At 35.4% G+C, this 12,110-nt stretch overlaps 3 protein-coding genes across 3 annotated transcripts; 1 reads left to right on the top strand and 2 right to left on the bottom strand.

Moving 5' to 3' along the window:
• The first annotated feature begins 4,759 nt into the window (after positions 1 to 4,759).
• LOC110716488 (secoisolariciresinol dehydrogenase-like) lies at positions 4,760 to 6,044 on the top strand. The gene is made up of 2 exons (XM_021895119.1): positions 4,760 to 4,930; positions 5,137 to 6,044. Exons 1-2 carry the CDS (start codon positions 4,893 to 4,895, stop codon positions 5,900 to 5,902), a joined length of 804 nt encoding a protein of 267 aa, XP_021750811.1. The 5' UTR covers positions 4,760 to 4,892; the 3' UTR covers positions 5,903 to 6,044.
• Positions 6,045 to 7,667: 1,623 nt separating this feature from the next.
• Positions 7,668 to 9,408, bottom strand: LOC110716500 (F-box protein CPR30-like). The gene has a single exon (XM_021895133.1). It carries the CDS (start codon positions 9,026 to 9,028, stop codon positions 7,859 to 7,861), a length of 1,170 nt encoding a protein of 389 aa, XP_021750825.1. The 5' UTR covers positions 9,029 to 9,408; the 3' UTR covers positions 7,668 to 7,858.
• Positions 9,409 to 9,909: 501 nt separating this feature from the next.
• On the bottom strand, positions 9,910 to 10,542 carry LOC110716528 (F-box protein At2g17036-like). Its single transcript, XM_021895164.1, has one exon. It carries the CDS (start codon positions 10,540 to 10,542, stop codon positions 9,910 to 9,912), a length of 633 nt encoding a protein of 210 aa, XP_021750856.1.
• Positions 10,543 to 12,110: the final 1,568 nt, after the last annotated feature.

Raw genomic sequence — 12,110 nt, 5'->3', positions numbered from 1 at the left:
TTGTATGTTTGAGAAAAAGCTTAAGGCTGCTCAAACAACCCCCATACGGTTAGACGCCGGATGGGGGCAATTAAAACAACGTTTTGGGAAAAGTCGAGGCTGCTCAAACGACCCCCATACGGTTAAAAGCCGGATGGGTGCAATTTGAAACAAAGTTTGAGCCAAGGAATCTCAAACGACCCCCATACGGGTAAAAGCCGGATGGAGGCTATTTGTATGTTTGAGAAAAAGCTAAAGGCTGCTCAAACAACCCCCATACGGTTAAATGCCGGATGGGGGCAATTTGAATGATGTTTGAGAAAAAGCAAAGGCTGCTCAAACTACCCCCATACGGTTAAATGCCGGATGGGGGCAATTTGAAAGATGTTTGAGAAAAAGCAAAGGCTGCTCAAACTACCCCCATACGGTTAAATGCCGGATGGGGGCAATTTGAAAGATGTTTGAAAGCAAAGGTTGATCAAACCACCCCCATACGGCTAAAGGCCGGATGGGGTTACTTATGACTAGTCTGCATAAAAACAAAGTTGGCTCAAAGGGGTCCCATGCGGCACAATGCCGGATGGGAGTGTATTAAACATTCCAGACGGCAAAACGCCGGATGAGGGGGATTTTTGGACTTGTCCCAAGCCAGCCCCATGCGGCAAAATGACGGATGAGGGCATTTTACAAGGGAAATATTTCAAAAACCTCACACGGAAAATCCCGGATGAGGTAGGGGTAATTCAGAAATTTCGGACAAAATATACCCAGGCGGCAAAATGCCGAGTGAGGTCCTTAATCTAGGGGCAAAGAGGGAGAAAGCAGACGGTACCTTACTAAATCCGCACTCAGCCGGAAGGCAGATGTCAAGTTCTTGCGAAAACCGGATGCTCGAAAGTCTTGAAAGAAGCAGCCGGTATCAGAGCTTCTCAGGAAATTTTTGAAAATAAAAAGTGCGGAGGAAAGAGGTAGCCACCCTACTTATAGAAAGAGGCAGAAGGCGAACAGTCACCTTCTGCACGAAAATTTGAAATTCAAGGGGGGAAGCAGACGAACCGTCACTTACCCCATGCACCCTACGTCTGTCACAGATGACACGTGAGTTTGCCACATCTCATCTGTGAGGGGCAGATGTTTAGGGTGAAAATACCCTAAGACACGTGGCCCAATAAAGGCTTGACACGTGTCAATCCTTCAGCGGTCTGCAAAGGCCCATTTCCTTTGCAGACACGTGTCCCTTATACCCTAATTGAGGTACAGTTCTCCCTTACTATAAATAGTAAGGGTAGACCTCATTTATGAGACACATACATTAATTGCAACCACAAAAAAAAAAACAAATAAAGTCCAAACCTACGGAAACGCTCTCGAACCGAGAAGCTTTTGCTGTTCTTATTCCACTTCGAAAAGATACTAACTTAATCTTCGGAGGCGGAACTCCCACCCCCCATCCGGAGTCTCCGTTACTTGTGCAGATACCGGCGCAAGAAGGAAGTCGGCTAGGTGCAGGTACAGGCGTAAGAAGGAAGTCTGCTAGGAAATTGTAACTCTCCCGAAGGACACAGAAAACCCCCAAACATATAGGTATGAGCCAAACATACCTCCCCCATAGGTTTCTAAACCACAACCTAGAGGTTTGATGTACGGATTTTAAATTATAAAAACAATTAACCAAACACATAGTATGAGTTTGAACCATTCTAAACCCATACTTTATACTATATATAGATTTCTTGAACAAATTAAAACACCCCATTAATCACACGTACCAAACGCTCCGTTAGGTAATTAAGCTACTTGTGATTGTGCTCGAGGATTTCTTTATGTCTTTCGCATCTTACAATAGTTACAAACCAATTATTGGATGACAAAGCTAAGGTTGGCATATATAAAATAATATAATCATAAATTTAAGCTAAGGTTGGCATATATAAAATAATATAATCATAAATTTAAGTGGCTTGTTGAGGATGATTCAGCTAGAAATCTAGCATTTTGTAAGTACGAGTGCACCGTGGTTGGCTAGAATTTAGTTTACTGAGTGTGAAGAACACTACAAGAAAAATCTCTTTTTGTAGTGATTATTTCGTAGCGATTGTACATTCGTTACAATATGCAAGTATGTTTGTGAAATAATTAAGGATGTCGTATCATTTTTACAATCGCTATGGTTTTCTCATATAAAATCGATACGGAAAACATAATACTCCCTCAGTCCCAGTTTACTTGCAACATTTTGACTAGACACGCTTGTCGATGCACATGTTTGACCATTTATATCTTTTATCATATATTTATATAAGTTATACGGAGTTCATATTAAGAAAATATACATTAAAATAGACCCAACAATAGCTTACATGATTACATTGACTTTCATATAATAGTTAAAAAAGATGGTCAAAGAGAGATGTGGGAATAGTGCAAAAAGTCAAACCGTTGCGAGTAATTTGGGACGGAGGGAGTATTACATATCAACACTATTTTTTCACATTTATATAATTTTGAGAAATCGTAACATTTACAATTGCCACTAAATCTTAAAAATCGATACGAAAAACCTTTTCAACACTAAATATATAAATACTGTTTGACAAAGAATACATAAAATATGTCATAGTTTATTGGTGAACCATTTAATACAAGAGTTTGAGGTTGCATGTTCGAATCTTGTAAAGATCATACACATTTTTTTTTTAAGAAAATGAGTTAAACATTTATAGCGATTGAAATCGCTACAATAATCACCACGATTGGATGTAGTTTGTCGTATCGATTATTGAGGCCAACCCCAGCGATATTGAAAACCACTACTAAAGGCTAAGGCAACGGGGGATATTGTATCGAATGACCATTCGTTGGGAAAGTTTTTTGTTGCAATTACAATCGATACTAAAGGTTAAAATAATCGCTACAAAAAGGTTATTTTCTTGTAGTGGAATTGCTAGAGATGAGATATTTTTGTGTGATATATTTTCCGTATTAATATTAGGAAAATAATATTTTTAGGTAATTTATGTTAAGATACGATTTAGTAAATAATATATTAGTCTATTTAGTATTATTTTATGGGAATTTGTAAGGTGTTAGGATTATTTTCTAATAAAGTGGCTAGATTATCTTTTGTATAAGTACATGATGATTTATTGGTTTAGGGCCTGTTCATATTACTAAATTGAGCTGAACTGAACTGAACTGAACTGAACTGATTGGAGCTGAACTGAACTGAACTGAAAAATTAAAATGCATAAAACTGAATTGATTAGAGCTGAACTGAACTGATTGGAGCTGAACTGAACTGAAAATAAGTAAATATAAACAGGCCCTTAGTCCGGTTAGATCTTAAAATAGTTTACCAAAATTTCATGTGCCAGTGGGTTATCAAATTATACGGTATACCCACTGGCGGGATTCATGAGTTTTTGGTTTATCCGCTAAAATTACTTAATTATTTAAAACCATGTTCGTGGTTTTAGTAGGTAGTTTGATATATGATACTGAGTGAGTTGGAGAATTATTTGTTGGGGTGTGATTTATTCACATCAACTTTGTTAGACGATGGTTTGTAAGTGTTTAAAGATCAAATGAAGTGGCATCATATATCCCGATGTCAAGAAAATATATTTTATTTTGGCAATGTTAAAAAAGTAAGGAAAAGAAAAAAACGACTCTCCCTGTGTCGTGAGACAGGGACTTTATGTGAGTGTGGTTTTGCTAAAAGAAAAAACCAATGTGAGCGTGGTTTTGCTCATGAACGGTAATGTGAGCGTGGTTTTGCTCATGAAAGGTTTGGACTATTAAAAGAAGACCAGTTTAAGGCTGGATTATTTTAAATTCTATTTTTTCTTAAAGTAGCAAAAAAAAAAAAAAATGGTTTCCTAAAGAAGTTGTTTTATTTTTTTGTGATACTATGCTTAAGTTTTTTTTTTTGTGAAATAGTTTATATTTTGAATGAAATAGGTTAGTTATTTATTTATTTATAACTTTTAGTTTTTTTTTTTTTTTTTTTTTTTTTTTTTTTAGGGAAAGATGGGAAGCGATTTTAACTTTTAGTTATGTTCTAGGCAAAAGCTAACGAACGCCGGGGCCGTTGGATAAGCTAATTAAAAGTAGAAAGATTATATTAAAATTAACATTAATTACACCGATCGACGCGTGATTTTGTCATATTTTCCCAAATTAATATCACTTTAGGTAATATTTTAAATGCTTATCCAACGCCCCCCGGGACATTCGTTAGCAAGTTCCTATGTTCTATGTTGATTTAGTTATGCTTTTATTACTTTACTTTTAGTTATGATTTTCTAGGGAGGAATTAAAGGAAAAAAAGTACAAAAAAAATTTAATTTTTTTTAATAAAAAATACGAGTAATATTTTTTAATACAAAAATTAATGTGTTTTTTTTTTTAAAATTATTTTTTAAATCTTCTACCTTACGTTTTTGTTTTTAAATTTTCATTGTCACTCGTCAACAGTCAATTCAATAATCAATACGGAGTATCAATTAGTGATTAAAGTCCTGCAACTTTTTTGTTTTTTGTTTTTTACAAGAACTAAAGTCACTAGTACCGCCAATGTGATACTCAATTAAATAATATGGACGGCCAATGTGATAACATCGTACTGTACATGGTCTGATAATTATACTAGCAGTACACTAGTACCTAACTACCCACGTCCCACCCAATATAATGATATAGACATATAATCGATAAAAGGAGGTACCATTTGTCCAACAACCTTATCTATCCACATCATGTTCATTCAACAAGCTTTATAAAATAAAATTGAAATTATAAGCAATCACTAATCATCAGTATTCTCAACAAAATATTACTCTTTATTTCTAAAGCCTCAATTTAATCATCCACTTTAAACGATACCATATATCATAGTACATTCATAATTTCGAATGCAAACCGTCTCAGTTTTCTCTGCTATTGCAAGAAGGTAAGCTTATACTTCGTATTATATCCTTATTATTAATGATGATTTAAATATTTCTTACACTTATCACTTGGTACTATGCTTTTCACATTGATAATGATTTTTGTATTGTTCATAGTTTTGTTTTTTTTTATTTTTTTTTTATTTATTTATTTATTTATTGTAAGATGGACCCTACTAAACCGATACGTCTTTTCTATTGTTGTTAGGTTAGAAGGCAAGGTTGCTCTCATCACAGGAGGTGCTAGTGGAATTGGAGAATACACCGCTAAACTTTTTACAGAAAATGGTGCCAAGGTTATGATTGCTGATATCCAAGATGATTTGGGCCAATCCGTTTGTAAGGATTTAGGCCCATCAATGGCGTCATATATCCATTGCGATGTCACTAATGAAGCCCATGTTCAAAATGCAGTGGACTCAACTATGGCCCAACATGGAAAACTAGACATCATGTTCAATAATGCAGGAATAGTAGACATTCTCAATCCTAACATCCTTGATGTCACACAATCCGACTTTGAAGAGGTTGTCAAGGTGAATCTTGTTGGACCATTTTTGGGCACCAAGCATGCGGCTCGAGTAATGATTCCAGCTCAACAAGGTAGCATAATCACGACGGCTAGTATTTGCTCTATCATAGGAGGTATAGGAACCCATGCCTACACAAGCTCGAAGCATGGGGTGTTGGGTCTTACAAGAAATACTGCTGTGGAACTTGGAAAGTATGGGATTAGAGTGAACTGTGTATCACCACATTTGGTTCCAACCCCTTTGACAAGAAAAGCTAATGTAGACGATGAAACTATATCTAAGGTCAACTCTAGTCTTAAAGGGGCTTGGTGTAGAAAGGAGGATGTTGCTAATGCGGCTTTATTTCTTGCAAGTGATGCTTCAAAGTTTATTACTGGACATAATCTTATTGTAGATGGAGGGTTTACCATCATGAATCAAGGATTTTGTATGTTTGAATAATTTGTGTAATCATGACTAAACGCCAAAATCTATGGTTATTTTAATTAGTAACGATCTATAAAAGTTGTAATTGTTCCTCTGTCCTCATTTCTGTTTCAGTTACTAATAATGTTCAACAAAGAACAGTTTGATAGTGGCTTTACTCAAATTCATACTAAAGTTTCACATTACAATTCATCTACTGAATCAGATCATTCAGATGACATCCACCGGAAACAGACTACAACAATGCTAATCTATTGGTTCAGTAGTTCTGTAGAGGCCACATTAGGCACAAACAGGTACAGATTGATGCATTACATTATCAGTATACCAAAAGTAGATTAGCAGCAAAAGCAGTAGAAAATAGAATATTACCGTGCCTTCACCAGATATTAACAAATATACTACAAAAGATAGCCGCCATTTAATTACTTCCAAAGGCCTACATAGCACATCATCAGCGCATCTCTAATGGCACTAAAAAACAACCAAAAGTGCAAGCTCCTTGAGAGATCAAAAGTGCAAGCTTTAACAATGCCAATTCCCAACCCTGCAAAAAAAGGAAAAAAGAAAAAGAGCAATTCAATAGCAGCAACACATATTCATGAGCATATCATATGCAAGAAATCTAAAGTTTTCCCTTCAAACTCAATGGCTAATGAATGCATTCTAAGCTTCTCAATGCCAAAGTCAGGGTCCTTGAATTTACAAGACTCAATCAAAGGATCTTCTTAGTTTAATAGTGCTATTATTGAAGTTGGACTGTTATATCAATTACAGATATAATCCCCAATGTAGATAAGTTGGACTACTAAGCATCAATCATTGACTAAATTTTACATGCAAGTTGTGAATTAACAAGCAAATGAACACAACCATTGGACATTATGAAACTTTCAACTATTAGTCACATATCTTATGGCAGAGATGGTTCATGAATTTTGGTTAGATTGGAACACATAATGATGATGACATAAGTCTTTTGTGTGGCTTTCGTTCTCTTGGATGCAAATGAGTGTTTTAATCTATACATATCATGCATAAGGTGTATACTTGGTCTAAACGAAGTATCTTTTGTCCAACTTAAGTGCATCTTATTATTTTTTTTGTATACATGGATTTTAAAAAAGGATTTAACACATTCTTTTTCCTCATCCAATAGTGTCATTGAAATATGAATAATCTCAGAGTGAAGCAATTGCATGTTAGCAATAAATCATGTCAACAAGGATGAAACCAAAAAAATAAAATAAAAAGTGTAAAGACAATATTCAGACCAATGAAAGACAAATTTCATACTTACAACACGCAATTCAGATCAAAATCCAATTAGCTGGTAGCATCCTCAAAAAAAGATCACAGCTTCAGCTTGAACCCCACAGAAAGATAATTATCCAAATCATTCCTGATGAAAAGAAGGAAGTTCTTTAGAAGGGTCAATAAGAGTCATTACATAGAAATTAATCTATCCAAGATAATAGCAAAGCAAAATTACTAATTAGAACCTATTTAGTTCCGGAAAATAAAATTAACCACAAAGTAAGAGAAGAATAACACAATTTTTGTTAAATGTCAAACAATCAGAAGAAAAATGGTAAAGATTTATTACTCTATTAGTGATAATAGCTTCCAAACATAGCATTATAACTTGAATAGACATTTAGACGATAACAATCTATACTTAGGTAAGAAGGGGATTGGAGATGTAGGTAGTGGCCTCGGCTTTCTAGACATTAATCGTAATCATACCAAACATAAGCCATGAGTGTATGACTGCCACACAACTAAGAGCATATACTATGAAAGTAACACTATCACACAGCTAAGATCATTAGGCAGCTACTTTAAAAATCACCAGTAAACTCTTAAGGAATTTCCCCTGCATAGCAAACATTAACTAAACAAGTCACAGAACAACACAATCCAGCATTGAACAACAAAATATATATGCAAACAACATAGAAGAAAATTTGTTTACTTCTTTTTGTTCTTCTTTGATAAGGTTCTACTTTGAAATCGCGACTCATCTTCAACTGAGACAAGGCTGCCCACGAAATACTCCATCCCCACAGGTTCAAACGACATCCCCTGAATTGTGTATTCATTAAATTTCTCGGACTTCAAATCATACCAACCAAGTATCCTACCGTCAATCTCTAGCAACACTCTTTGCTCGTCGGAGTAAACAAGAGGCTTAAGCTGTACCATACTCAACATCTTCCTAGGCTCGCGAATACTGTATACCTTAGCCCAGGAATCATTCCTTCCATGCTCCTTCATTACCCACACCTCAGCAGATTCCAGTATAGGATCATGTAACTCATAAGGAGAAAGTTTATTAATATCACATGAATGATGATTGATAAATAGACTTAAACACCCACCCAATTCATACAAACGCATCAGCCAATAAGTCTTCAGGTTAACATCATATTTGGGGCATTTCATAAGCGAGAAACTCTCGGTTCGAAGATCGAAACTTGCAATAAACTTACACAGTTTCGAACCCAATATCCTTCTTTTTACCATGTAATGTAAAGCCTCATTAACAAGAACACCATTGCAATTAGCATAATAGAGATAGTATGGAATACTTTTCACGCATTTCCACGAACTCTCTTTCAGGCTATACACTTTCGCTTCATTTCTGGAATTCTTACGGTTTTTAAGCCCTTGAATCATCATCAAAACCTTGTAATCGTCGTTCTTGCTGTCATACCCGAACCCGTAAACTAAACAATCTTTGTCAAGGTCTATGGTTGGAATAGAGGGGAGCTTACGGTGTGATCCGGTAAGAGGATTGTACAAGAAGACGTCGTTTCCCGATTCGTCGGAAATGCAAACGACGCCGTTGCAAGAACCAATAAAAATCACAATTTTACGAGGTTTGAGGGGGTGGCGGAGCTCCGAGAAAGAGATCCGATTAGGTTCGAGATCGAGCTCGGCGGAATGAAGAGAAGAGTAATGGAGGAGGAGATGACGATTGGAGTTGGAAATTAGGGATTGATTGAGGTGTAATTTGATGAAATTAGGGTTTTTGATTAGGGAATACCAGGATTTGCAGACGCATAGGAAGCTAAGAAGTGATTTAACAGGGAGTTGAGAGAGAATTTGGGTGATAATTTCAATTGGGAGATCCGCCATTGTTGATCAAGCTTGAGCTGAAGACAAGTTATGAGTGTTTATGAAGAGGGTTTTGAAATGAAACGACAAAAGTGGTTTTATAGTTCTACTCTAACCTTTTCCAATTCCCGCTCTTTTTTTTCCCTCCTTTTCTTTCCCTCTTTATTTTATTTTTCTCCTCACTCTCTTTTATTACTTTCCCTCCTTAATGTAGGATTTTAGGGCCAAGGGATATAGGGAGTTGACACAATGATACAAATATACGAGTATATAGCTTCGTTTCTTCTTTTTTCGTGTTTGTCAATACATGATATAGACTTCCTCTATTTATTAATTATTCAACATTAACACGTTTAACGTGTATGAGTATAATTGTCAAATGATGGTGACTTTGCCTTCAATAGATTTGACTTTGTAGGAAAAAAGATAGAATTTGGTGTTAACATTATGCACAAGCTCATAATGTAACTTGTGGCATTGGTTAGATTGATAGCATGAATTCATGATTTCAATTTAATAAGGTTGTAAAATATAAGCTGTGAAACTCAATCCAACTTGGTTCAAACTGAAGTTTTATAATTAGGATAAGTGAGTGTATAATTTGGTTTTTTTACTACAGTTACAAATCTACCATAACCTATCTATGCATACATTTGACAGGATACACTATACAGGGGTAGCAAGTAGCAATCAACCAAATGTATGATGTATATATGAGCATATATGTATGAAGCATAATTTAAAGATGCGCGACTTTTATTTTATTTTACAGTGACATACAAAAATCATCGGACTAGAGTTCATAACAAAAATGACAAGTTTCCATAATAATTTACTCTGATAAAACAAAGGCACCAACAATGAACAAGTCTTCTGCTCTTATCTAACCATTGCCTAGCTAGCTAGTTGAAATGGCCGGAGTCAATCCAACCTGGAACAGGCCAAAAAATGCTGGTGTATTTAGAAGGCAAATCATCAGCAGTGATAATTCTACCATCTTCTAAGGTATAGACTCCAAAGAATTTGCTAATTCTGCCACAATACTCCGGCTTTGATTTGTAGGCGTTTAAATAGGAAGATACATCCCCCTCAAACCCTTCTTGGGTGAAAAATATGCAATTCCCTTGATCCCAACCAAAATCTTGAGCTGAAACAGAAAATGTAACGTACTTACTCAAAAAAAACACTTGGTCACCCAAACCCGTAACTTGCTCCCAAAAGTAATTAGCCTCCCCATTTAGTGAAATGGAACACCCCAAAGCGAATACTTTAAGCTCAAGCGGCTCTCCACATTCAAAATCACCATCATAACCTCCTATATCAGAATCATAGTAATAACCAATATCATTCACTTTATGAACCAGGTATAACCTCCCACATGATTCCACCAAGTAATGGTAAAGCCCATAAGAGTTGTACTCTTCCAAGTGACCATTAATGATCTCTTTCACCTCGACTGTCACAGGATCAATAACTAGCAGCTTGCCCTTACTCGGATCAGTAGCATAAAATCTGCCCTCTAATGTATCAGCCATTTAGCTACTGATCCGAGTAAGGGCATTTAGCTTTTAGTAATATAATATCTCCAGTGTCTAAGGCTCTCTAATGTATCAGCCATTTAGCTTGGTTATGATAATTTACTGAATGGTGTTGGCTAAAGAGATGGAATTTGGATGGTATAAAATGAGAGATGTACCTCTCTTATAATGTATAGGGGAATCGTATGTACGAGTATTAATTTAGTGGGAACCTGAATGAATTTGGAAGATCCGTAATGCATAGGAAACTGAAGAGCTTTGGCAGTTGATGTCTATTTATGCCATTTTTTTGGTTACTGAGTAAGATTCTCGTGCTTCGTATCTGACTAATCAATTGCTTTACATTACAACGAGTAAAACAATTACTTGTATTACCAAGATCGATCGGAAGTTGACTGAACTCTTCAAATTCTTTAGACTGCTCCAATTCTTATTGAAAATAGATTAGCATATGTAGCATATACAAAGTATTTTGAATCACCTCATGCACATGTATTTATACTACTTGTACTCGTACTACATATGCTCCCCCCAATTTAGTATTTATTTATTTTGGAAACACTCCCCAATTCAATACTACGTACAAATCTTTTTTTTATCTGTTTCTGATTAAGAACAACATTTTGGTAAGGGACTTAAAAGACTAAAGTTACATGTAATGAGGAGAGAGATGAAAAGAAACGAAAATTTAAAAATAAAAACAAATAATTTGTTGCAAATTATTGAGATTAGCCATGGTTTTAAAGTAGAATTTGACTCAATCCAATTAATTGTAGATGGAGAACTAACATCTTCCCCAACATCATAAAAGTACTAAACTACACAAGCAACTATTTAATGCAGCGGATTAAAGAACATAAAAGTTTTTCATCAAAATATAAGCACAAGTACCACACATGCAACTCCAGCACTTGAAAATCATCAATTGAGTTTATAAACTTTAATTAAACCAGAAACAAGTGAGAATTTTGGGCACTTGAACACAAAGCAATTCCATCTCAACTTCAAGGTCTACTTGTCGAGAAAATTTGAACAAAAAAATTTGCTAATTGGTTCAAATGAGCAACAAGCATCTTTTTCAATCATCAATAGTAAGCTACAGAGTATTAAGAATTTCCTCAGCAAAGCAACAATGAACCAAACAAGCCACAAAACACAAAATAATAGAATCCCAAGATTATTAAAGCATATCATCTATCCAACAGTAGTTGTCAAATAAAGTACCTAATACTCCATATGATCATACGTAGATAAATGTACGACAAAACATACAAAGTAGGTTACTTGCAAATTCTTCATATACTGGATTCATCTAGACAAAGCTCCTCGGTCCAATATACCGCCTCCACCAAGGGTCATTTCAACGACAGTAAGTAAAGAGAAACATGTTATGAGCCTTTTGCCACATAAGAAGTTGTAGCCCTGGAAATTGTAAAAGAAATTAGTTCATAAGCCGATAAAGGTACTTCACAAATAATTGTGAACGAAAACTTATAGGTCAAATTGAAGCAGACTATGACCTTTTGATGCAAAAGTTCAAGCAATCTTGTGTATGTTTACAGAAA

This window comes from Chenopodium quinoa, unplaced genomic scaffold (assembly GCF_001683475.1).
Source record: "Chenopodium quinoa cultivar QQ74 unplaced genomic scaffold, ASM168347v1, whole genome shotgun sequence".
Classification (NCBI taxonomy): Eukaryota; Viridiplantae; Streptophyta; class Magnoliopsida; order Caryophyllales; family Amaranthaceae; genus Chenopodium; species Chenopodium quinoa.
The sequence above is the reverse complement of the archived record's forward strand: the minus strand, read 5'-3'. Positions and strand labels throughout refer to the sequence as shown.

Bases quoted from the DNA above. Each gene is read 5' to 3' on its own strand.
- LOC110716500 (XM_021895133.1), bottom strand. From the start codon at position 9,028: ATGGCGGATCTCCCAATTGAAATTATCACCCAAATTCTCTCTCAACTC.
- LOC110716488 (XM_021895119.1), top strand. From the start codon at position 4,893: ATGCAAACCGTCTCAGTTTTCTCTGCTATTGCAAGAAG. The intron at 4,931-5,136 runs GTAAGCTTATAC...TATTGTTGTTAG, and splicing joins TTCTCTGCTATTGCAAGAAG to GTTAGAAGGCAAGGTTGCTC.
- LOC110716528 (XM_021895164.1), bottom strand. From the start codon at position 10,542: ATGGCTGATACATTAGAGGGCAGATTTTATGCTACTGATCCGAGTAAG.